At 46.3% G+C, this 27,178-nt stretch overlaps 1 protein-coding gene across 1 annotated transcript in view; it reads right to left on the bottom strand.

Moving 5' to 3' along the window:
- Window positions 1-27,178, bottom strand: part of DTWD2 (DTW domain containing 2) — a 302,084-nt gene that overhangs the window by 102,718 nt on the left and 172,188 nt on the right. The window contains exons 4-5 of the mRNA XM_073654944.1: window positions 23,266-23,360; window positions 3,760-3,952 (exon numbers count right to left, since the gene is read on the bottom strand). Of these exons, the coding sequence (XP_073511045.1) occupies window positions 3,760-3,952; window positions 23,266-23,360 (288 nt within the window). The remainder of the gene's footprint in view (window positions 1-3,759; window positions 3,953-23,265; window positions 23,361-27,178) is intronic.

The following is a 27,178-nucleotide window of genomic DNA, read 5'->3' as shown; positions in this document are numbered from 1 at the left end:
CGGTTTCCGCTTTTGGCGCCATTCTTCGACCTGGCCCACGATGGGAGGTGGCCTTTTGCCACCCTCTGGCACGCCCATAATGGCGTCCGCTCTTCCAAGGCGGGAAATCTTCGGAAATGGCGGGAATCGTCTCCCAGTGGCGGGAAACTCCATGGATGGCGGGAAAAAGCTGCAAATGGCGGACAACCGGCGGGAAACGACCTGTGATGGGGTCCGTTGGCGGGGACCCTCCGGAACCGGCGGGAGACTTCTTTTTGAGGTAACGGTGAACTTTTCTTCAGGCACGCAGTACCCGGTGGTTGCGGGCACGTTATCCTGCCGACTACGCCAAAGTTGACGCGCCCCTGGGCCTGTGTCGCGCTGCGTTGCGCACGCGGGAGCTTACCCGGAGCCGGATCTGTTGAGGGTTGTAGTCTCGTGGCGGTGACCCGGTCCGTGCCCAGGGAGTCAAACTGGACGGCAGTCTATTAGCGATAGATGTAGTACGACTACGCCACCCGTTGAATGCAGCTTATGAAGCTGCCGCTGCAGGACAGTCCGCTGAGGCCGGTGGATGAATGGTGCAGCGGGGATGGTATAACCCCCAACGGGAGGGGTATGGCCTCAGGGCAGCCGACGTGGATGATGGGGGTAGCAGGAACCACTCAGAGACGGTGCGGTGTAATTCAGGGTCTTTACTGGTAACAACGATAAACCCTCCCGGAGTACTTGCTAGCGAACGGGGCCTGGTCAGTCCTTGAGCAGATGGGATCTCCCCTGGCCAGGCGGAGTTGTAGGCCTCCCAAACTGACTGTACTCTTCTGGCTACCTTGCTAGAAGCGGATATAAGTAGCCCACGTCCCTGAGTGTACCGTGTGGTGCTCACCCGTATGGCCGGTGACTCGGGGCCTTCTAATGGCTTCCGCTCCACGATGGCGGTGCTGGTCCCACGCGTGAGACCGTGCCTTCGGGTTTCTGGGCCTGAGGACCTGAAATCCCCTGCCGGTCGGCTTCTGCTGCTGGGTAAGAGTTAGTCCCCACAGCCTCGGACGCCGGGTCCGGTAAGAAATCTTCTCAGTCAGGGCGAGCTCTGCAGCTGCCAGCCCCTGACTTGTAGTAGTATTGCTCCCACTGAGCTTCTGCTGTTTCTTCCTATGCTGCTTCTCTGTCTCTACTCTCCTTGACTGACTAACCCTGCTTCAGCCCCGGGTTTATATAGGGGAAGTTCTTCCCCTCCCAAGACTGAGCAGGAGGTGTGGCATGCACAGGATCCCTGACCAAAGGACCTCCCACCTGCTCTCAGACATAACATTACATTACTGTGGAAACCAGACCCCTGGGGTGCCACATTAGGCAACATGACATTAGCAATATATGATCTAAGGAAATATTCAGTGATCTGGTGATCCTAAAATCACAGTCGGAGGCAACCACAGCAGGGAGTAAGTTATAATGAGCAGAATAAATGTGAATCCAGCTCTAAGGAGAGGTAAAAGACCTATTAGAATGCTCAGCATGATCTTTCTGTGTCTTCCCCTGCCTGTTTTCTCACTCTGCTCCTCACTCCATAGAGTATAAAGGGAGATGTAACCTGACACCTCATACTGTGTGTGCATTTTGACTTGTCTTGAGCAAAACAAAGATGAGCTATTATCACAGCGAATGAGGAGTTCAGAAGGCAGGAAGGAGGAGAAGTGGCTCATAAGTCGAGAAAAAAACACATTTCTTTAATCAAATATACGACAAAGTTTCTTTTATTCGACTGTACTATTGATTTTGTAAAGGTTGATGATAGTACAGTTCTTTCAGACGTCTATGAAACATGGTCCGAATATGGATGGTAATGTACAGAATGGCCATGGGTCTTCTTGACCCGAATTTGACAGCCTCATAAGAATATTAAGTTTGGCCAGTCCAAAGCATGTTATATGAATCCCTTTCCATAAGTATTAGATTTTCACCGTGGATTTCTGCAATGCAATTTTGGAAACTTTTTATAGTCTCTCTTTTTCCAAATAACTTGGCACACAAATATTTTGTACATTGTTTATTAATGATAATGTGCAAACTTCTCTTATTATATATAGTCGGGAAGGATTTTTCCCCTAAGGGCACAGTCAGACGGCCGTATAAATCGGAACAAGTGTCAGGAATTCTGTTGCCTTCTACAGTTTGACCACTAGTGGCCGCTATTGTTCACGTTAATAATTGTGCTGCAGTTTCACTCCTTACCACTGGAGGCTGCTGATGTGTTCTACAATTGCCCTTTTTCAGGATGGTGGATTCTGAATCTATGGGATCTATCTTGTTTCCTGTTTGGGCCTACTTAAAGCCGCATGGATCTCTCACTGCTTGAGTATTGTGTCTAGCTGTTAGCTTAGCTTCAGTCTCTAGCTTCTGAACATTCTTACCCAGTCTGTTCTAATTTATCTACGGATTGTTTTCTACAACTCCTTGCTATCTCCAAGAACTTCTACTACCGATTGCTGTTCCTGCTTGTGCTCCTTCAGCCACTGGTTTCCAGCAGTATGCCAGAATCGTAACATAGAGATCGGAACGTAGTGCATGGGCTGGCAGGCGGTTCTCCCAACTCGAGTGTGACATCTTCATGTATTTCTATTCAGCTGCCAAGCTTGGGTTGGGAAAGCCGTCGGCCAGTCCGTGCACGGATTTCTGACCATATTAAGTTTTATACAGCGGACCATGGGGCAATTAGCATCCGGCTCATGGGGTTCTTGCCTTCCAATGGATCAAAATGTTAGGGTATGGAATGAACTCGATGGACTTGTGTTTACCTTCAACCTCAAACATTATATGTGGTTTGTAAAAGGTTATTTTCTATATCTCTATATATGAATAGCCCATACGTGTTTATATGAATGCCTTTGTTTCAATAAAACTTGATTGCTTGATAAAAAAAAAAAACTTCAATATCTTTTCAAATACGTAGAAAAGAACCCAGTGAATATGACACAATGTAACCTTTAACAGATGATCCCACAATTAACTGTACACACATAAGCATGCATATCAATTACAGTTCTGAATGTATTATTGGCTTGCAGTCAATTACTATCCTAGACCAAGCCCTTAAAGTGAGCAAAAGGTTACGCTGCTACAGTATAGGAAAGTGACTCGAACAATTCAAGTCATTGCAGTATCTGTATTTTATGGATGACAGTAAGGAAACTATTATCACAAGAACATAAAGTAACAGCAATTGAGCGATTCTGTTCCCAGCAAATGCCATTTAAATTTGTCCTTAGAAAATGATAGATGACCATCATACAAATGAATGCCGACAACTGGGCACAGGTTTCCTCTTCACCGTGACCCCCAACACAAGTATAATTGATCAAATATAGTCTGTTCAACATCTGGTGTGCACGATTTATGTATTCTGTCTGATTAACGTCTTTATGAAGAATTGCATCTTTAATAAAGCAAACACTTTTAATTTCCCTTTTTGTTCAATACGGTTCAGGAGAGGTTAAAAATTATATCAAAATTACAGCAAAGCTCAAGTGTCAGCGCTCCCTTCTGCTATAACTTACCAGTCAGCCTTTTCATCATATCATAAAAAATATTTCCAAAATCATCCCTGAAGGTACAGAGTTATGACAACGTCAAATATAGGTGTAAGCAAGTCGAAATACTGTCTGTCATTGTCTTGTTACTGTTCGTGATTCATGATAGCGTTACTCTATAAATAAATCTAAAATACTTCATCTTTGGAACACACACAGGCACTAATTTTATAGTGGGATAAGTCTGATTTACCTGCTTTGGCAGCCGAAAAAGAGAATTTTTGTAGAATATGTCTTTGGCCTGACTCCATGTGCCATCTATTATGATGAGGGAATGTGGGTGATGATTGTCTTCTAGGGACAGCTCTTCCAAATTAGCTGCTTCAGCTCCGGGATAAAGGATAAAAGTACCAGGTTTCCTGCAAATGGCTGCTAGTTCTGGATACCTAAAAGCAATGGTGAGATGCTGTGAATACAGAACGGCTTTTTTCAGTGGCATATTGTTTTCATACATAAATACCCAGACCGAGGGTTGGTTTGATATTCAAATAGCAGCCTGATTGGGTTAATTATGGTTGGATTTAATTGTAGCAAATACCAACATTTAAAAAAAAAAAAAAACTATGATAGCACAAATCTGTGATAAATATATGGATTATGTAGTTTAATGCATTAAATGGATTATCTGTAGAAAACAGAGACAACATTTTGTCCTAATAAATGTAATCTGGTGCATTAGGACTAAATGGTCGATTTTCCTGGAAAAAAGCACCATAATTGTCATTTTGTATTATGTAACATCTATTAATGGGTTCTACAACCCACAATAAAACAAGCTAAGCTGTCTCTTTATTGTGGAGTTCTATAGTGAAAGTACAATTATACCTTCGTGTAATCACCTACCACTATATTATCATCTAAGAAGCTGAATATACCATCCACTGGTTTGTGGTTTTCTTTCATTTGTGTTTTGGCACAATAATGTCACCAGCACCTCAAAAGTAAACCCAGAGTATGCCGTTATTCTAACCACTGAAGTCACAAAAACTCCTGTTATAGGTTTGATTCATTTATCTTGACTACTGCAACTCACTACTAATTAGTAGGTATTCTCACTAAACTAACCGTCTCCATCCCAAATGCAGCACCCAGGGTCATTTTCTGTCTATCCACTACAGCGATGCTTGCACTCTGTACTAGTTCACTCACCCATAAATCTCTTCACAGTCATTCATTGCCTTCTTAATCTCCATCTAAAACCCTACCCTGGCTCTCTAATCTTCCAACAATCTAAGACTTGTAAGGGACTCTTCTCGGCGAGGTTTGCATTGCGGTCCCAAAACACCCTGTTGCGGTAACCTCTCAGAGTGTATGTGCAATCTGGGGGTTTGCTGCTTACCCCTTTTCAGGCCACAAGTAGTATGATGGCATGGGGACCTTGTAAATACGCGACCAATCAGTGACACCAGGATTCGTTTTAAAAAGTTTTAATTCTTCAACCTGGATTTTAACAATTGATAGCAGGCACAATACCTTATATACATTTCTTCTGCATCAAGCAGAGGTTCCATCTTTGAGAGAATTAAATATGGCATTTCAAAAGTTTTGGTACAATTGAAGAGTAACAGAGTACTTCACAAGCTTTCTAGCTCTGTTCTTACTTTCTGTATCCTCCACTGCAATGGGTACCTTGTGTTCCTTCTTGGTCGGAATAGGGCTCCTCTAAACCTCCTGAACCGGTTTACACGCTGCCGTTCTGTATTCACATACTCTGTTACTGCTACTCTCTCTGGGATCCAGGGCCGTTCTGCTTCACTTCTCAGTGATGTCACAGCAATTGCGACCAGCTGCCTCACTCTATGCGCCCTGCGTGACCCAGAAGTGGCTTTTACAATGTAAACCTATGGAGCATCATAGTGAGGCCCCATAGGCCTTCACTGTAAAAGAGACTTCCGGCTCATGCATAGACCATAGAGTGAGCCGGCTAGTCGCAATTGTGGTGACATCACTGAGAATAGGAACAGAACGGACCTAGATCTTGAAGACAGCGGAAGTAGGTGAGTATACTAATAGATTATAGACTGAACATGAGTCAACAGTGTGATGCAGCAGCAAAAAAGGCAAATACAATTCTGGGATGTATTAACAGGAGCATACAGTCTAGATCATGTGAAGTCATTATCGCACTTTACTCCTCTTTGGTCAGACCTCATCTGGAATACTGTGTCCAGTTTTGGGCACCACATTTTAAAAAAGACATTGACAAACTGGAGCAAGTTCAGAGAAGAGCGACCATAATGGTGACCGGTCTGCAAACCATGTCGTATGAGGAACGGTTACAGGATTTGGGAATGTTTAGCTTGCAAAAAAGAAGACTGAGAGGAGACTTAATAGCTGTCTACAATTATCTCAAGGGCTGTCACAGTGTAGAGGGATCATCTTTATTCTCATTTGCACAAGGAAAGACTAGAAGCAATGGGATGAAACTGAATGGGAGGAGACACAGATGAGATATTAGAAAAAAAAAATTGACAGTTAGGGTGATCAATGAGTGGAACAGGCTGCCACGAGAGGTGGTGAGTTCCCCTTCAATGGACATCTTCAAACAGAGGCTGGACAGACATTTGTCTGGGATGATTTAGTGAATCCTGCTTTGAGCCGGGGGTTGGACACGATGACCCAGGAAGTCCCTTCCAACTCTACCATTCTATGATTCTATGAGTATATTAATCTACTCACACTACATTACATGCATATATAAAATATAAAGATGGGAGTGCTTCTTTAAAGTCCACACTTGGACTGCCCACAAAAGACCCAGTAACAGCCACTTTGTAGAAGTTTTACATAAATCACACCCTTCTGTGGTTTTGTTTGGAGGGACTGTCTTGGAAAAATTGGTTCCATTGGTAAATTTATCGTACTGCACAAGACTGTGTGGGCACAATGGAACCGATCGTCTGAAAATTCCTGCATGCCCCCGTCCATGAAGACATTAAAGCTAGCCTCTATTACAGTAAAAACAGAAAACCTGTTAGGCAACCAATAAAGGAGTGGCCATGTACCATCACATAGTATGTGGCTTGGTCATTGTGGCGGCTGGAACTGCAGCCATTATTTCATCATATAGAACATTTACTATGCTGCAATATATACAAAAGACAGCAGAAAACTATTCACTAATTTAATGCAGCCCAAATGTCTACCCTTGTTCAAATGACATAAAAGTGGGGAAAAATCCCTGTAGCGCAATATTTCCTGCTTCCTTCCAGCCCTCTGTTTTCCAGCACTAAACTTATTCCCTTGATAGATGTCCTTTTATCTGTGCTTCAAGTACAATATAGTACAAACACAGTCATGCCATATAAATCTCAGTTTGGAATAGCAGAATATTAGAGCATTAACAGACACTATTGCCGTTTTACTACTGTGTTGAAACTGAAACTTTTATGTCTTTGCAATATATAAAAGAGCTGAAGGAAACCTGAATTAAGCAGCGTGAGAGGGGAGAAGTATGGTGTCTCAGCAGCATTCACCTTGTAATGCCTTATTAAGACACAAACAAAATGACATTTTCAGTAGTGTACCATTAAACCAGGGAAAGTTTGCCTGAGGAATGGCACAGATATGGTGTCCAATAGCGATACATGGACTTTCACAGTTTACTGTCTGCCTGCAATCATTTAAAGGAAAAAAAATAACAACACATGAAATGTTCACACATTAGCCGCCAAATTATTCTGTCTTAGAGGTCTGCTCCTTATGCATTTTAGAGAATAAATCCCAGACTTGCAGAAAAGGAAATGACCAAGGGCAGATTACTTAGCAGACTGGAAACAAATCATAAAGAAAGGGCACAACAACCGAGTCCGTGGAGCGGATGATACATGCACATGGCTGTTAATTCTGGAAACCCGCGTATTCCACACAATGACTGGTGGAAATATCTACACTACAAATCTTTGGTATCTGTAACAGTTTGTTTGCTATAAATCCTTGCAGCTCATGTTTTAGTATGCAAGAGCAACCAATCTCCTCCATCTGTGGGTTTATGAGCTAAATATTATTCTAGAAGCGGTGACATCTCCAGAGAGCAAAAAATGGTAGGGGGGGAAGTAAAAATAAAAAAATCAGGGGGTATGTCACAATATTATGGGCAACTACTTGGACATTTAATTTCAGGCTACTGAAAATTTGGTCCACCAAGAGATCCAATGATGAGAAGAATGTATTGTGTAGAGATTGCATTTACTATTCTCAACTCTTTACTTTTAAGGCTCATGCAGACCACCGTGTAAATCGGACGAGTGCTATTTGTGGCTTTGACGGATATCGCTCGTACCCATGTTATTCTATGTGGCTGTGAACATGTATGTAGCATGCGAGATTTGCCTCCAAGGATTGGATGGCACTCACTCATTCAAATCTATGGGTCCGTGAAAAATATTCGGTCTGCACTCAGATGACATCCACTGATTGACATAATAGAGAAGGCGGAGAAACTTTTTTTCTCTCCACCTAGGAGAAAATCGGATCCCACTCTGATCAGAATCTGAATAGCATAATGGGACCAATTTTCTCGGATGGAGAGAATACGGTCATGTGTCCTTAGTGTTGGTCAAGTTTTAGATGTGTCTCTACGGGGAGCACTATTTGAAGTTGGAGCTTGCTGTACTGGGAGAATGGGAAGTCAGGTCCCTCTGGGGACTAGTAGGGTAGGAGAGTCATCTATGACAACTATTAAAAAAATAAAAGAACCGTGGTCTCAATGAGTGCTGCCGGTAACGGGGAGATCAGAGGTATTGTGGAAAACTCAAGTATTTATTCATGAAACGCGTTTCGGAGTTGGTATGACTCCTTCATCAGGCCGTCTATGATAACTATGGAAGTGAAGGAAGCAATGAGGACACAGATTTTACTATTGGGGTATGTGCACATGTGACACCCCAGGGGTCTGGTTGCCACAGTGATAGAGATATTACCTCTGAGAGCAGGTGGGAGGTCTCTTAGTCAGGGATCCTATGCATGCCACACCTCCTGCCCAGTCCTGGGAGGGGAAGAACTTCCCCTATATAAACCTAGGGCTGAGGCAGGGTTAGTGAGTAGAGAAGAAGTAGAGACAGAGAAGCAGATATAGGAAAAGAACATCAGGAGCTCTGTGGGAACAGTGCTACAAGGAGTCAGGGGCTGGCAGCTGCAGAGCTCGCCCTGACTGAGAAGTATCACCGGACCCGGAGTCCGAGGCTGTGGGGGCTAATCTCTACCCAGCAGCAGAAACCGACCGGCAGGGGATTGCAGGTCCTCTGGCCCAGAAACCCGAAGGCACGGTCACACGCGTGGGACCAGCACCGCCATCGTGGAGCGGAAGCCATTAGAAGGCCCCGAGTCACCGGCCGTACGGGTGAGCACCACACGGTACACTCAGGGACGTGGGCTACTTTTACCCGCCTCTAGCAAGGTAGCCAGAAGAGTACAGTTAGTTGGGAAGGCCTACAACTCCGCCTGGCCAGGGGAGATCCCATCTGCTCAAGGACTGACCAGGCCCCGATTGCTAGCAAGTACTCCGGGAGGGTCTATCTTTGTCACCAGTAAAGACCCTGAACTACACCGCATCGTCTCTGAGTGGTTCCTGCTACCCCCATCATCCACGTCGGCTGCCCTGAGGCCATACCCCTCCCGTTGGGGGTTATACCATCCACGCTGCACCATCCTTCCACCGGCCTCAGCGGTCTGCCCTGCAGCGGCAGCTCCATAGCTGCATTCAACGGGTGGCGTAGTCATCCACCATCCACTGCTAATAGACTGCCACTTAGTCTGACTCCCTGGGCACGGACCGGGTCACCGCCACGAGATTACTACCCCCCATCTGATTCGGCTCCGGGTAGGCTCCCGCGTGCGCAACTCTGCGCGACTCAGGCCCAGGGGCGCGTCAACTTTTGGCGTAGTCGGCAGGATTTCGTGCCCGCAATCACCGGGTACTGCGTGCCTGAAAAAGAGACTTTTGAAACTTACCATCCGTGAAGTTTTCCCGCCATCCGGCGCCATCTTCAGCCTTCTTCCCGCCATCCGTGAAGATTCCCGCCATCCGGCGCCATCTTCAGCCTTCTTCCCGCCATCCGTGAGGTTTTCCCGCCATCCGGCGCCATCTTCGGCCTTCTTCCCGCCATCCGTGGAGTTTTCCCGCCGTTGGCCGCCATCTTGAGGACGCCGCGCGGGAAGAAGAGGGGCGTGGACTCCGAAAGCGCGCGAGAACTGAAGCCCCGCCTCACGTCCGGACGTTGCGTAAGGTCCTGGAAGGAGCCCAGCAGACGCTGACGTCACAGGAGCGCGACGGAAGGTCCTCAACCCTGACGATCCACTGCGGAGCCGCGGCCTACGGAAGAGGATCATCGCAAGGTAGGCCACGGTCCACTAGGGGGGAGAAGGATGTCGGATACGGAGGAGAGCTTCACCGCTTCAACCCCTGCCAGCGCCACCGCTGTTGCGGTCATGCCTTTCACCATGCCCTATATCCCGGGGGCAGCCTGGCTACCCCAGTACTCAGGGGAGTCCCATACCCTGCATGACTTTAGAGAAAAGCTGGATAGCCTCTTCCAGGTGTACCCCCTCACAGAGGAGCAAAAAGTGAGCATCCTGGTGGCCCAACTAACCGGGGCAGCCCAAAGGGAGGTAAAGTCCTGGCCACCTGGGGGGAGGACTGTCGCGGGGATACTAACCCGGCTGAGGGACACCTTTGATACCCGCACCTCAGCCGAGATCAAGCTTAGATTCTACGGGTGCAAACAGCGGGCACATGAGAGTATAAGGGACTATGCCCTGAACCTACAAGAGGCCCTGAGAGCCATTAAGCAGACCGACCCTGGCGGCGTGGGAGACGAGGACAGGCTGTTGACTGAACAATTTATAGAGGGTTTATATTGCAATGCCCACCGAACCCAGTTGCGGGCAATGGCCTTACAGGACCCTCATCTGGGATTTGCACAGTTCAAGGACAGAGCCATCCGGGTGCTTCGAGAACCGGCACCCGGTGGAGTTGTGACCCACAGATGCCCCACTACCACTTACCACCAGGAGGCGGCGCCCTTGTCGGCAGGGCCTGTGGGAGCTGATGCGCAGGCTTTGAACAATGACCCGGCTCCAGACCTGCACCATCAGGTCCAAGAGCTAGCTAAAAGCGTTGCTGCGCTAACCCGAACTGTGCAGTCTTTACAGGTTTCCACTCCAGGGAAGATCCAGCTGGCATCCGGACCGGAGGACATCCCGTGGCGTCGACCAAGGAGGACCCCACCGGCCAGAGGAAGACCCAGCGACCGATACAACGAGGACGGACGACCCATCTGCCGCCGCTGCAATCAACCCGAACATATGGCAAGGTACTGTCCTTTAAACTGGCACAACCTGGGGTAGAGGGCCAACCCCCAGGAAAAAAAACACCAGGCCCATCGAACTGGCGCGACAAATATGTGGGAGGACGTCCAGTCTTACCCGTGGTACTGGATGGCATTCCTATGAGTGCCCTGCTGGACACCGGGTCACAGGTCACCACCATCCCATACGTGCTCTTCAAGCAGTACTGGAATGACTCGGATATCACCCGCTACCCTGACGACGACTTGAGTATCATCGCCAGCAATGGTCAGCCCGTGCCACAGATTGGATTTAAAGAGGTGACCATTAAAATCGGTAGAGTCGAATTGGCGGCACAGGGACTGATCATTGTAGACATTGACAAACACGAGAGTCACCCAAAGATAACTCTAGGAACTAATGTAATTGAAAATTGTCTTGCATAGGTGATTTTCCTTTTACAGCAGGTTGCTAAGAACGCCAGCTCCGGCCAGCAGCGAGTGCTCCAGAAAGAGATCCGGGCACTGATGCGACGGCAACAGCTAGAACTCTCCGGTGGTGAGATTGGTAGCGTGCGAATGTGTGACCCTTTCCCTATTGCCATGCCCCCAAAAAGTGAAATGATGATTTGGTGCCGGGCAGCTATGGGTCTGAGAGGTAGAGATTACCAGGCAATGGTAGAACCAGTTTACTCAGACAGTAGGCCCACCATTTTGACAGCACGGGGGGTGGTCAATGTACGCCATGGGAGGGTGCCCGTTCGCATAATAAATATCGGGAAGAGGGAAGTGTACCTGCCCCGGTATGCCACGCTAGCCAAATTGTATACCATCAATCAAGATTCCATACAGTCCGTAGAACCCTTGCCTCCATCTTCCCCGGAGGAAGGTAACGGCTCTAAGAAAACGATGGAGGACTGGTGTCAGCAACTACATTTGGGTACTGACTCCACTCCCTCACACCAGAAACAGGGAGTCTATCGGGTGGTTCAAGAGTACGAGAGAGTGTTTAGTAAACACCCGTTAGACTTCGGGCGAGTCAAGGGGGTAGAACACCACATCCCTATGGGAGACCATCCTCCCATAAAAGAGAGGTATCGACCCGTACCCCCTGCACACTACCAACACGCCAAGGGGATGCTTAGAGACATGAAGGAGGCTGGGGTGATCAGGGATAGCTGTAGCCCCTGGGCAGCTCCACTAGTCTTAGTCAAAAAGAAAGACAACACCATGAGGATGTGTGTAGATTACCGGAAAATCAACCGTATCACACACAAGGATGCGTACCCCTTACCAAGGATAGAGGAGTCTTTGGCTGCTTTAAGATCTGCTAACTTCTTCTCTACCTTGGATCTCACTAGTGGGTACTGGCAGGTTCCTGTAGCAGAGGCGGACCGGGAGAAGACCGCATTCACCACCCCGATGGGACTTAGCGAGTTTACCTGCATGCCGTTCGGACTCTGCAACGCACCAGGAACCTTCCAACGATTAATGGAGTGCTGTCTGGGCCACAGAAACTTCGAGACGGTCTTGTTGTACCTGGACGATGTCATCGTATATTCCAAGACGTATGAGGACCACCTGAAACATCTGGCGGAAGTGTTCGAAGCTCTGGCAAGCTACGGCCTAAAGGTGAAACCCTCCAAGTGTCACCTCCTGAAACCAAAGGTGCAGTACCTGGGACACGTGGTGAGCGCTGACGGAGTGGCTCCCGACCCTGATAAGATCACCGCAATTAAGGAATGGCCAAGTCCCTCCAGTGTAAAAGAAGTGCGGCAGTTCCTCGGGTTGGTAGGCTATTACCGCAGATTCATCCCCGGTTTCACCAAAAAGGCAGCTCCTATGCAGGACCTCCTGATAGGCCAGTCCCGGAAGGCCAAGAACCAGAAGCCACCCTTCAGATGGGAGAAGTTAGAAGAAGAGTCCTTCCGCCAGCTGAAGATGGCCCTCACGGGGGATGAAATCCTGGCGTACCCTGATTACAGCCAGCCCTTTATCCTCTACACCGACGCAAGTAACATCGGGCTAGGAGCCGTGCTGTCCCAGATCCAGCAGGGGAAAGAATGAGTAATCGCTTACGCCAGCCAAAAACTGCGACCCACCGAGAGAAACCCTGAGAATTACAGCTCATTTAAGCTAGAGTTCCTGGCAGTGGTGTGGGCAGTCACCGAACGCTTTAAGCACTACCTTGCTTCTTCCCGGTTCATCGTGTACACGGATAACAACCCGTTGACACACCTGGACACGGCAAGACTCGGTGCCCTAGAGCAGAGATGGATGGCCCGTCTGTCCAACTACGAGTTCACAATCAAATACCGGGCAGGACGCTCCAATACCAACGCGGACGCCCTGTCCAGGATGCCAAACCTACCGGACGTAGGAGAAGATCCAGAGGGACTGGAAGAAGTTGAACTCCCCGCATTCCACCGTCATGGGACTATCCAGTATTCCCATCGGGTAAAGAGTAAGCAAGCCGCTACGTTTAACCCCTTGCCTCACTACAACTGGGAGGAAACGCAAGACAGTGACCCTGCCGTCCGACTGGTGAAGGAGATGCTGACTCGGCCAGAGGCTCGCCTTGACCCAGACGCTCCGGAGGAAGCCAAGCAACTATGGGCTGAGAAGAGTCGACTGTTACTTTACAAGGGGAAGTTGTGCCGCAGAATGGTTAACTCCCGGACGCATGAACTAATCTGGCAAGTAGTGGTGCCACTAAGAGACGCAGCCATGGTGATGGAGGCATACCACGACGGGGCTGGACCACTTCGGATGGAAGAAGCTGGAGTTCCTGCTGCGCGAGCGGTTTCACTGGGTAGGCATGAGGGGAACCATCGAGAGGTGGTGCAGAGACTGTGGCCCGTGCAACCTAAGAAGGAAGGACCGTGCCAGCCAGAAGACTCCCCTGCAGTCCATCGTCACCCGGCAGCCGTTGGAACTGGTAGCCTTGGATCATGTAAAACTGACCCCAAGCAGAAGTGGCTACGTCTACGCACTAACCATCGTGGATCACTACTCCCGGTTCTTGGTTGTCGTCCCCGTCAAGGACTTAACAGCTCGAACAGCAGCTAGAGCCTTCCAGCAGCATTTCTGCCGTCCACACGGGTACCCGGACCAAGTGCTGACAGACCAGGGACCTGCCTTTGAAGCGGAGGTCTTCCAAGAATTCTGCACTCTGTATGGCTGCCGGAAGATAAGGACAACACCCTATCATCCGCAAACTAATGGACTTTGTGAGAAAATGAACCAGGTGGTAATGGATCTTCTGAAAACGTTGCCCCTGGAAGAACACAGTCTGTGGCCTGAGAAGCTGCCCGATCTGGTGGACCTATACAACCACATCCCGGTAGGTTCCACCAACTGTACCCCGGCTTACCTAATGAGGGCGAGACCTGGTAAGTTACCTGTTGACCTGGAAATGGGAGTCCTGACACCCGAGGACACTTCACCAGAAGCAGACTGGGACACAGAGAGGCAGCAGCAGTACCGGAGAGTACAGGAGAGTGTGGAGCGAAGTCTCTGTCAGGCTAGGGAAAGACAAGAGAAAACTTACAACCAGTATGCTCCCGCTGTTCCCCTGGTACCCGGAGAGCAGGTCTTGAAGAGAAAAAGACGGCTCCACAAGTTGGACGACCAGTGGGAGAAGGACCCGTACACCGTACTGCCCTCAAGCCACGACAACACAAAGGTCTGTACCATCAGTAAAGACAGAGGGGAAACCACGACCATTGTATCCCGGGATCACCTGAAGAAGTGTCCCGAACAGCTACGGAACCCTGAAGAGGAACAAGAAGACCCTCGACCCGTAGAGGAAAGGGAAGACATGGTTAGTACTGTGCTCGGAGACTTCCCTCGGTCTTGGACTCAAGTCAATGGCGCAGCTGTGGTACCCGTACTCACCTTCCTCCAACCAGCATCCCAAGCACCTACGGAGCGACAGGTAGAGCTGGAAGAGCAGCCAGTCCAGGAGGCAGAAGACTCCACACAAGCAGAACAGGAGGATCAACCCTCTGCTTATAGTGAGCCTGCCGTACCCCTAGTGAGCCAAGGAGCCGGTAGACAGCTGCCCAGTTTACCCTTGACAGCTCCTACACCCTGTAGTTCAGGGCTAGACAGTCAGCTCCGTAGGTCCACTAGGGCCACTAGAGGCCAGTTACCCGCACGTTGGAGGATTTGAAGTGTATAAATTGTTTTATTTGTGGTTACCTGTTTTTCTTGTTGCTTGTGTATAATTATGTGTTTCTAGTTGTTTATAGGAGTCTTTGGTGGATTTACCGGGAATCCTGTGTACATAGTTGGAGCGTAACCCAGGACGGACTAAAGACTGTTAAGGACTCGGGGTAGGACAGACCCCTACCTGGTTACGTCTCCCTGTTTTGGTGAAATGGACACGTTGCTTTTCTTCAAAAACTGCACCCGGTTGCGGACACGCCGTGACCATCTTTATATGTTTTTCTTATTGTACTATTATTGTTTATACCTTGTTATGTTTTTCCAAAAATATGTTTAGTCCCGGAGTACTAAATTTCACTAGGGGGGAATGTGACACCCCAGGGGTCTGGTTGCCACAGTGATAGAGATATTACGTCTGAGAGCAGGTGGGAGGTCTCTTAGTCAGGGATCCTATGCATGCCACACCTCCTGCCCAGTCCTGGGAGGGGAAGAACTTCCCCTATATAAACCTAGGGCTGAGGCAGGGTTAGTGAGTAGAGAAGAAGTAGAGACAGAGAAGCAGATATAGGAAAAGAACATCAGGAGCTCTGTGGGAACAGTGCTACAAGGAGTCAGGGGCTGGCAGCTGCAGAGCTCGCCCTGACTGAGAAGTATCACCGGACCCGGAGTCCGAGGCTGTGGGGGCTAATCTCTACCCAGCAGCAGAAACCGACCGGCAGGGGATTGCAGGTCCTCTGGCCCAGAAACCCGAAGGCACGGTCACACGCGTGGGACCAGCACCGCCATCGTGGAGCGGAAGCCATTAGAAGGCCCCGAGTCACCGGCCATACGGGTGAGCACCACACGGTACACTCAGGGACGTGGGCTACTTTTACCCGCCTCTAGCAAGGTAGCCAGAAGAGTACAGTTAGTTGGGAAGGCCTACAACTCCGCCTGGCCAGGGGAGATCCCATCTGCTCAAGGACTGACCAGGCCCCGATTGCTAGCAAGTACTCCGGGAGGGTCTATCTTTGTCACCAGTAAAGACCCTGAACTACACCGCATCGTCTCTGAGTGGTTCCTGCTACCCCCATCATCCACGTCGGCTGCCCTGAGGCCATACCCCTCCCGTTGGGGGTTATACCATCCACGCTGCACCATCCTTCCACCGGCCTCAGCGGTCTGCCCTGCAGCGGCAGCTCCATAGCTGCATTCAACGGGTGGCGTAGTCATCCACCATCCACTGCTAATAGACTGCCACTTAGTCTGACTCCCTGGGCACGGACCGGGTCACCGCCACGAGACTACTACCCCCCATCTGATCCGGCTCCGGGTAGGCTCCCGCGTGCGCAACGCTGCGCGACTCAGGCCCAGGGGCGCGTCACACACAAAGTCTTTTTCAGGCAGGTTCTGAAACCCACAAGAGAAAAGCACTTAATAAATGCTAAAAAGAATCAACAAATGCACTGCAATGTCAAAACGTCCTGCAGTACATATGTTCAGTCTTTTTGAGCTTCTTTTTATAATTTCAGGCTTTGATAATGGTTAAAAAAAGTGACCTGACTAATCTTCAGTGGGTTTCCGCTTGGAAGCCGCTCATTATTGCGCAAGTAATGCAAAAAATAAAATTCCGGCAGCAAAGTTGTTGCAAATTGCACAAAAAACAGCAAAAAAGATGTCGTGTGCACATACCCTTAGAGGTGAGAGGAATACAGTTGTGACTACTAATAAATGGAGCTCTCTCTTGACAATTTGGGGCAAAACATTGGTTGATGTGTATGGCCATACTCGTATACCCCTGGTTGCAATTGTGTGGCTCTGGCCCCATAGTGTGCTGTTACTGACTTAAAGGGGTTGTCCTACAAAGAAAATACATTTTAATCAATAGATCTTGGAATAATAAGTTCCACAATTGGATGTGTTTAAATAAAATGTCCCTGTGCTGAGATAATCTTATAAATGTGCCCCTGCTGTGTACTGTGTAATGGCTGTGTCTGACCGTGCAGGAACATGGTCTGATCAAACCACATCTCCTGGACAGGTTAGGAAGCAAAAGAGTATACAGACAGGACAGTATGGGATCACAGCTGATTCTTACTGTGAGGTAAAACATTTGCTGCCTTTTTTAAACAGGGAAACGTTTTGCCTCGCAAAAAGAATAAGCTGCGATTCTATGCTGTAATGTCTGTATAGTCTTTTGCTTTCTCCCCTGCCCAGGAGATGTGGTAAGATCAGACCATGTTCCTGTACGGTCAGACACAGCCATTACACAGTACACAGCAGGGGCACATTTATAAGATTATCTCAGCACGGGAACATTTTTATTTACCACATCCAACTGTGGAACTTATTATTATTCCAAGATCTATTTATTAAAATGTTCTTGGTTCATGGGAAAATCCCTGAAGGGTAAGTAGCTAACATTTACCCATGCTTCTGTACAGAGAAAAGTAGTCAGAAAAAAAAGATTAACCAATTTATCAAAATATGTTGCCACTTAGTGATATGCACATGATTTGTTGGGCATTTTAGTAAAGTAGAAAAAGAAATCAGAAAGGAAGGAATACCGTAGTATATTCAATAAAAAACGGATAAAGTGACATAAGTTTTTGGCTCTATAATTATAATACATTTTACATGTATACTTGAGCTAAAGTTGTTTAAAGGGAATCGGTCAGCAGGATTTCACCCCTTAAACTATTTTTGCACATGAAGAGCTTTCAAAGAGAAGTCTAGTAATACCTTTATATGGCCAGTACGTGCTCCGCAACTGAGAAATCAGAATTTGAATTGCAAATGATTCTGTAGATCTGAAGCCTCTGTCACTCCAGCTCTATTCCCTGCCCAGCGCCGCCTCCTCCCGCTTGACTGACAACTTCTTTTTCCTGAAGTCACTAATTATAGAGGCAGTTAGTCAAGCAGAAGGTGGAATTTGTCAGGGAATTGAGCTGGAGTGACAGAGGCTTTAGATCTATAGCCTCATTTGCATTACAATTCACACACTGATTTCTCAGTAATTGAGTGATGGACTAGGCATGAAAAAATATTGCTGGACTTGTCTTTGAAAGAGCTACATGTACATATAAATACTGGCGGTTGAAATGCAGCTGACAGACTCTCTTTAAGTTCAACATTACAACTATAGAAAACCTTTAAGAAAAATCGAGAAAAAGATAACCTTTTAACACATTTATAGTTAATAATCTCCTCTAGTTAGCATTTTCACAAGTCTAAGTGACATTCTTAGTGAATTAGCATCCCATGACTGTACTACCAAAGAGCCTCTATTAACCCCTTTCCGATGTGGTACGTAATAGTAAGCACCACGTTGGTACCCCCTGTTCAGCGCGGGCTCCGGCGCTGAGACCGCACTGAACTGGGCACATGTCAGCTGATTCGTACAGCTGACATGTGCCCGCAACAGCCGCGGGTGGAATCGCGATCCATCCGCGTCTGTTAACCAGTTAAATGCCGCTGTCAATCTCTGACAGCAGCATTTAACAGCGCTGCGCAGGAAGAGCGTCACTTACCCCGCCAGAAGAGCGTCACTTACCCCGCCCATCGGTGACCCCGTCACGTGATCGCGGGTCACCGATGCGTGGGCATGACAACCCGGGGTCTGCATCAGACCCCTGTGGTTCTCATGTAAAGATTGCTATGATCGCCATCTAGTGGTCGGCGCTCATAGCACAGGAGCATTTCTACTACAAAGAGGCGATCTGCTCATCGCCTCTATGTAGCAGAGGCGATCAGGTAATTGCTGCTTCAAGTCTCCTATAAAGACTATTGAAGCAAGCAAAAAGTGTAAAAAAAATGTTTTTAAAAATATTTAAAAAATATAAACGTTTAAATCACCCCCCTTTAGCCCCATTCAAAATAAAATAATAAAAAATAAACCCCACATACACATATTTGGTATCACCGCGTTCAGAATCGCCCGATCTATCAATATAAAAAGAATTAATCCAATCGGTAAACGGTGTAACGAGAAAAAAATTCCAAACACCAGAATTAAGTTTTTTTGGTCACCGCAACATTGCAATAAAATGCAATAACGGGCGATCAAAACATCGGATCTACCCCAAAATGGTATCCATAAAAACGTCAACCCGGCGCGCAAAAAAGAAGCCCTCACCCGGCCCCAGATCCCAAAAAATGGAGACGCTACGGGTCTCGGAAAATGGCGCCATTTTTTTTTTTTTTTAGCAAACTTTGGAATTTTTTTCCACCACTTAAATAAAAAAGAAACTATACATGTTTGGTGTCTACGAACTTGTAATGACCTGGAGAATTAGAATGGAAAGTCAGTTTTAGCATTCAGTGAATGTCGTAAAAAAAAATAAAATAAACAACTGTGGAATTGCATTTTTTTTGCAATTTCACCACACTTGTATTTTTTTCCCATTTTCCAGTACATGATATGGTAAAACCAATGATGGTATTTAAAAGTACAACTTGTCCTCACATGGCCATATTGAACAAAAAATAAAAAGTTATGGCTCTGGGAAGAAGGGGAGCAAAAAACAAAAGCAGAAAATGCTCCGGTCATGAAGGGGTTAAGGTTATGTTACAAAAGAAATCACAGTAGACTTAAGTTCGTGGCCTGTGCTCCATCACCAGCATGTGTACCTATAGTCGCAGTAAGGGTTGGACATTGTGACTCCACCAATACTAGATGCACCATATTAGTAGTACAGTATTATCTATACAACATGCACTTTTTATTCTCGGTGTTCTCCTTTATTGATCTATATAAATACTTTAATTAAAGGGAATATGTCAGCAGACTTTTGCTATGGAATCTGACAGCATGAGGTAGGACCCAACTCCTTGATTCCAGTGATGTATCACTTAGTTTACTGGGTGCAGCAGTTATGATAGAAAAACAATTTTATCTGTTGCAGATTTAGTATAGAATGTTGAGCTTGTAACCCCATCCCCACCACAGCTTTCTGTGTACATTGTATAGTGACAGAGAGCTGCTATTCAGTGCTGGGGTGTGGTTGGACTAGGAGGCATGAGGCAGCTTGTCCTGTAGTGATGATCTCCTGCTGATAAAACACTGAATTGAAACAACAAAACACAGCCCAGTACGTGGCACTTCCTTGGAATCAGGGTCTCTACCCCTACATCATGGCGCCCACAGATTACAGAGGAAAAACCTTCTGACCACTTTGCAAGGAAAATCTGTTCAGGGGATGCATCAATATACCAGCGTTGTGCCCTCTTCATCCTCAGGATCAAAGAGGGCCTCACAGGTCGGACTCCCACCTATACAGAGATGGTTTGTACTAGCAATGCGCCATCACTTTACTATCTATTATAGATGTTTTCTCTTGTCTATGGTGTTAATTACGCATGGAAGCCATTTTAATTAAGGTTTCTAGCATTCCATGCATGTTTTAAGCTTAAGGCAATAACTGACCCTCACACTGTTAATTAGCAATTAAGCAGCCAATAATTAACAATAGCTCTTGGGTCTGTTGTTTCTAGGATTCAAAATTCACATTATTTATGGAGACAACCTGCTTCACATTGCAATTTGGCATTTGAAACCTTTAGAAATGTTCTTTTTAATGATAAGCCAGAGCCACTGGCAGGTTCTGAGAGGCTTCAGTGTGTCCTCCAAGGAAACATACCCCATATCCAGAAAGGAAAGGAGCTGGTATAAATTATAAGGAGGAATTTATCTCTATAAGCGTATAAGCGTTTAACTGAAATCCATTTTTTGCAGACAGCTATTCTTCTTACACATTGTCTGTTTTACACACTCATTAATCTTCTAAAGGAGCTTCAAATGTTCTGTTACAATCCATAGAACATAGGGCTGGGGGATATTTATCAATATGCCAGCTTATTTATCATGCCACCCTTGCCACTTTTTCCAACACAAACAAAAATACTAAATAACTAGCAGTAAATGTGCCCTCCGCATATTACTGAAATCACGCTGTCATTCATGGAGTTCTCCGGGATCAGATTACTAATGGCCTATGCTTAGGAAAGACCATCAATATCCAATATGAGGGGTTTTGAATCTCGGCCCTCTGATGATTGATCAGCTGTTGATGGAGAGCACAGCAATGTCTTCTGCCCCATTTATCTGCACACCTTCAACATAGTGGCAGGTGACCTGGGTATTGCATCGTTGCTCTACTGAAGTGAATAATACAAATTGCAGCATTCTTGCTACTATTTAGATTGGTGTGCAGGTAAATGGAGCAGAAGAAGCTATTGATTGAGAGTCAGACCCTCAAAAACATTTTGATCTTGGATACCCCATTAAAGGGAATCCATCAGCAGGTTTTTTCTATGTAATCTGACGACAGCATGAGGTAGGGGTTAAAACAATGATTTCAGGGATACGTCACTTATCAAGGGGTGTGCTGTTATTTACTTACAATGAAGGTTTTATCACCAGGTGATTATCATTACTAGGACTAGGTCTGACATGCCTGCTAGACCAACCACACACCTCTTCTGTGATAAGCAGCTCACTGTCGATATACAATGTACAGAGCGAGCTGTGGTGTGGGTGGGGTTAGTTTTCTGAGCACTGCTTTATCTTGCATCTAAGAACTCTGATTGTGTCCCAACAGCTGTACCCAGTAAACTAAGTGATACATGATTGGGTTCAGGCTTTCTTTGCCTACATCATGCTGCTCTCAGATGAGGACTCAAAAACCTGGTGGCAGATTCCCTTTAAATTTTCAGTCATGTGAATCGCACCATTCTCCTAAAAGCATGAATATGTTTTGATCGAAACCATTCTATTGTAGCTTTTGCTGTATGTTTAGGGTCGGTGTTCCGCTGGAAGGTGAACCTATGCCTCAGTCTCAAGTTTTCTGCAGCATCTAACAGGTTTTCCTCCAGTATTGCCCTGCATTTAGCTCAATCCATCATCCCATCAACTCTGACTAGCTTCTCTGTCACTGCCAAACAAAATCACACCCACAGCATGATTCTGCCACCACCATGTTTGACGGTGGGGATGGTGTTTTCAGGGTGAAGTGCAGTGTTAAAGGGAATCTGTCACCCCCTGGGAAATATCAGACCTCTACTATGGGCATACAGGTTATAGAAAAGTAAATCTATACATACCTGTATGGCCCATAGTAAAGGTTTGATTGCAGAGAAATGTGTTTTTATCAATACAGTTTTGGACAGGCTTAGCGTCCCCTGGACGCCAAAAAATCCAAGCCTATCTTCTTAGTAATTCCCACCTATGTGTTTATTTACCATATTCCCCCCCTCCCCTGCACGTCACAGGGCCCTGTGACGTGCACTGTGCTCCCTCACTTCCCGGGCATGCGCAAAGCACCGCTCACATAGAGATCGCTTTGTTTCCTCCCGGCCCCGTATGTCTGTGCACTGCACCACAGGGTTCTATTGCGCAGGCGCCGGAGTCACTGACTTGCCTGCACAATAGAACCCTGCGGCGCAGTGCACGGAGAAACGGGGCAGGGAGGAAACAAAGTGCGCTCTATGTGAGCGGCGCTTTGCGCATGCCCGGGAGGTCAGGGAGCACAGTGCACGTCACAGGGCCCTGTGATGTGCAGGGGAGGGGGGGAATATGGCAAATAAACACATAGACGGGGATTTCAGGGATTACTAAGAAGATAAGCGGGGATTTCTTGTCGTCCGGGGGATGCCATGCCTGTGCAAAACCGAGATGATAAAAACACATTTCTCTGCAATCAGACCTCTACTATGGGCCATACAGGTATGTATAGATTTACTTTTCTATAACCTGTATGCCCATAGGAGAGGTCTGATAACTCCCAGGAGGTGACAGATTCACTTTAATTTACCGCCACACGGCATTTTTTATTTAGAAAAAAATATCTACTTTTTTTGTGCAGCATAAAAGATCATTTCACCTGATGAATGTGTGTTTTGCTCGTTCATTGGATGATCGGCAGCCTGTTTACACACAACATAATTGTAAAAAGAATATTTTTAACAACGTTCATTCACAATTATCTTGCAGTGTAAATGCCCTTTTTGGGCACATTTTGAGGTTGTTTTACACTGAATTAAACCTGATGACAATAGTTTACTGAAACCAGAAATCACATTTTCACATTGTAAAGCAAGCAATCCAAATGTGAAACTAATAAAAAAAACTAATATGGATTTAAAGTTTTAGAAATCATTCTTTTTCGCTATCAGTATAATTATTTACAGCATTATAAAATATTGTGTATTCCAACAAAAATAAAAGACAACCTGTGACCCGCTAAGAATGGAAATTGTACTTTTACCTTTCTTCTCCAAAACGGCGGCCAATTAAGACCTTACATTTTTCTTCTGGAAGACAAGCTGCCAATAGAGGGACTGTCCGAAGGACTCTACTAGCCTATGTAAGGAAAAAAGTAGAAAAGATAAGCAATGTGGAGGAGGTCATTAACTGCAAGAAACAATAAGATTATGTCTAAACAACACCATGAGAAAGATTCTTTTGGCTCCTCTTGTACACAAGGATGTTCAATGTGTCCTCGTGTATACTGCACTATTTACGGCTAATAAAATACATGATTCTAGTCTGAAAAACTGGTGCGAAAAATACAAAGCATAATAAGTCTACGTTGAATTTGCTGCCTAATGATACTGTGTTTTTCTTTCTCCGAACCACAAGGTTGAACTGTAAACACAAACTTATAGTCTTAAAAATGATAAACCTTGTAATAACATTTAGTCCTACAATAGAATGTCATTTCATGAACTACTCATTAACCCCTTGCCTTCACAGCCAATCTTTGCTTTACTTTTGCATTTTTTCCTCCCCTTCCTCCAAGATCTGTATGTTGAAATATACGGTTTAATTGTGAACAATTAAAACATCATAGAAATCAATAGTGTATACATAATAAGTATTAACGTAAGTCACAATGATCAAATATAAAACAACAAGTGACCTGTGCCTGTATAACACTGTAAACATATATATCTCAACGGAGAAGAGAAAACTCACAACATGTCATGCTGCAAGATGAAATCGATAAGTTCTAATAAAGATCCCTGTAGATAGATACTTTCAGAAGAGCTAGTAGAGAGGTAACTCACAGGACTAACAGTAAAAATATCCTGCACCTCAATATGCGCTTCGCCGATCTTCATCAGGAGCCACCTTTTGATTTGTAAGATATTTTAGTTGTTCATAATGAAAATCATATTTTTAAACATAGACATTATACTACAATAGTTTCCTGTTGGGTTTATTAAGATATTGTGACAAGTCTAGGCTCTTTATTATTGCTCATTTTGATTAATGGACTATTGTTGGTATTATTTCACCATACAATGTAATGAAAAACAGGAAAAAAAATTCCAAGTGGAATGAAATGGTAAAAAAAATGCAATGTTTCCATTATTTTTTGGTTTTGTTTTTAAAAGTATTAATTTTATGGTAAAAACGACTTGGAAACAGGATTTTCATGGTAAGTATAATTAGGGCAATACCAAACCTCCAAAGGTTTTTTTTTTTTATTCAAGTGAGGAAAAAAAAATTCAGATGGTTTTAAAAGAAAAATTTTGATTCATGGTATAATTTCCAGAGACCTGTAACATTTTTACTTTTCTGTCAATGGACCTATGTGAGGGCTTCTTTTTTGAGTGGCGAACTTACAGTTTTATTGACTCCTATTTGGGATATGTGCGTTACCTGTTTTCGCTGGATTATTTTTAGGGAGGTGTCGTGACCAAGAAAAATCTCTAGTTTTGATTTTTTTTCTCTTTACAGAAATTATCATATGAGTTAATTCATTTTATATTTTGATATATCAGACTTTTATGCATGATGAGATACCAAATATGTTCATTTGTGTTATTTCTTTTAATGGGAGAAGAAGAGAGCGATTAAAATGTTATATATTTTTTTATATTTTTAAAAATATAATTGTTTACTTTATTCTTTAGTCCTCTTAGAGGACTTGAACTTATGATCATCTGATTGCTTATACTATATACTGAAATACTACAGCATTGCAGTATATTGTGTAAATTGTGGTCTCCTGTGGGCAGCACAGTGGCTCAGTGGTTAGCACTGTAGCCTTGCAGCACTGTGGTCCTGGGTTCAAATCCCACCAAGGAAGACATCTGCAAGAAGTTTGATTGTTCTTCCCATCTTTGCATGGGTTTCCGACAAATGCTTTGGTTTCCCTCCACACTTCAAAGTCATACTGATAGGGAATTTAGATTATGATGTCTGTAAAACACTGTGGAATTAATGGCACTATATAAGCTAGTAAAATAAATTAAAAATAAGTCTGTGGCTGAATTTCGTAGGAGCACCAATGTGGCTCTAACATGGCACTGTAACAGGGCACTCCAGCAGCCCCTGGCCATCAGTGCCCCAATCATGCCTCAGAGCCGGTGTTTTCACAAGCACACTGTCAACCGTTCCATTTAAAAAACGTTGTCAAGAGAATAACAGCAGCATCTAAATAGTTAACAGCAGGAATCATAACTCTGCTCAGGTAGATACTTTTAGAGACAGATGTAACATATATTAGGCGGTGTTACGGGTTCAGGTGGTGGAACCTCTGTGCTTTGGTGCAAGGAGGGACCAGAGAGGCGTGACTAAGTGCCTACTCGGCCCGACCAAGGTCACACGGCGGCTTAGTCGACTCCGTGAACCAGGGAGGGACCGGGCAGGTGGACCAGGTGCCACTCTGGGACCGACCTTGTGTGAGAGCAGGTGACTCCCACGGGTCAGATGGCAGGAACTGACAGGTACAGCGGATGAGCACGGCAGGAAGGCTGACGGGTGGTCGGGGTAGATAAGCAGGCTGGTTTGGTAGATAGCCAGACGGGTGCTCCGGGTAGGCAAGCAGGCTATCACGGCAGGTAACTGGCAGGTGCTCCAGGTAGGCAGGCTGGCGGGCACAACTGGTAACAGGCAGGTGCTCCAGGTAGGCAGACTGGCGGGCACGGCAGGTTACAGGCAGGTGCTCCAGGTAAGCAGGCTGGCGGGCACGGCAGGTTACAGGCAGGTGCTCCAGGTAAGCAGGCTGGCGGGCACAACTGTGGACAGACTGGAGGACAGAACTGTTAGACAGGCTGGAGGGCTGGACTGACAGACAGACTGACAGGCAGTGGGACCTGAGGGCTGGAGTAAGTGTTTAGCACACGGAACAACAACCTTGCACAGGCACCTCCATTTTGGAGGAGGTGCCTTATATAGGGGAAGTCCTCCGGCCATTGGCCGGGGACTCTATAGGACGGCGCGCGCGGCCCCTTTAAGAGGGAGGGAGCGCACGCACGCACCCTAAGCACAGGGCCCGGGAAGCTGCGCGCGGTGCGCGCCACAGCAGCATGGGAGCGGGAAGACGCCGGACCTGGAACGTGGCGGTGAGGGGAACGGTGTCTCTGCCCGGCAGAAGGCAGAGACGCTGATGCTACAGTACCCCCTCCTTTACGCCCCCTCTTCTTTAGGCCCGCAAGAAATTTTTTAAGAAGATGAGGGGCATGAATGTTCTCCCTGGATTCCCAAGACCTCTCCTCAGGGCCAAACCCCTTCCAATCCACAAGAAAGAAAGTCTTTCCTCTTACCCTCTTGGTAGCCAAAATGTTTTCTACCTCAAAGACGTCCTCAGCAGAGACTGGAGCTGGAGCGATAACTGGGTCGTCAGAGAAAGAATTAAGGACAACAGGTTTGAGGAGGGATACATGAAAAGAGTTGGGAATCCGTAAGATGACCGGGAGTTTCAGCTTGTAAGCCACGGGATTGATTTGGCTCAGAACCTCGAACGGACCGATGAACCGTGGACTCAACTTATAGGAAGGTGTCTTGAGATTAACATATTTGGAGGAAAGCCAGACCTTGTCTCCCGGACAGAACTGAGGCGGATCCAGACGTCTCTTATCAGCATGCTTCTTCATCCGCTCGGAGGACTGATGAAGCGCAGATCTAGTGTCTTCCCAAATAGCTCAAAATTCGCTGACCAGAGACTCCGTGGCAGGATTGTCCACTGAAGAGGAGACGGGAAACGGAATCCGGGGGTGTTGCCCATAGACCACAAAGAACGGAGATTTAGAAGACGACTCACTCTCATGGTTGTTATAGGAGAACTCGGCCCAGGGCAGGAGCTCAACCCAATCGTTATGGTGAGCGTTGACAAAGTGCCGAAGAAAGCTGGTAAGGACCTGGTTGATATGTTCCACTTGACCCTTGGA

This window comes from Phyllobates terribilis, unplaced genomic scaffold, assembly GCF_046119375.1.
Source record: "Phyllobates terribilis strain yellow unplaced genomic scaffold, ASM4611937v1 Scaffold_1__5_contigs__length_1240528914, whole genome shotgun sequence".
Classification (NCBI taxonomy): domain Eukaryota; kingdom Metazoa; phylum Chordata; class Amphibia; order Anura; family Dendrobatidae; genus Phyllobates; species Phyllobates terribilis.
Note: the sequence above shows the minus strand (reverse complement) of the source record. Positions and strands in the feature narration are given on the sequence as shown.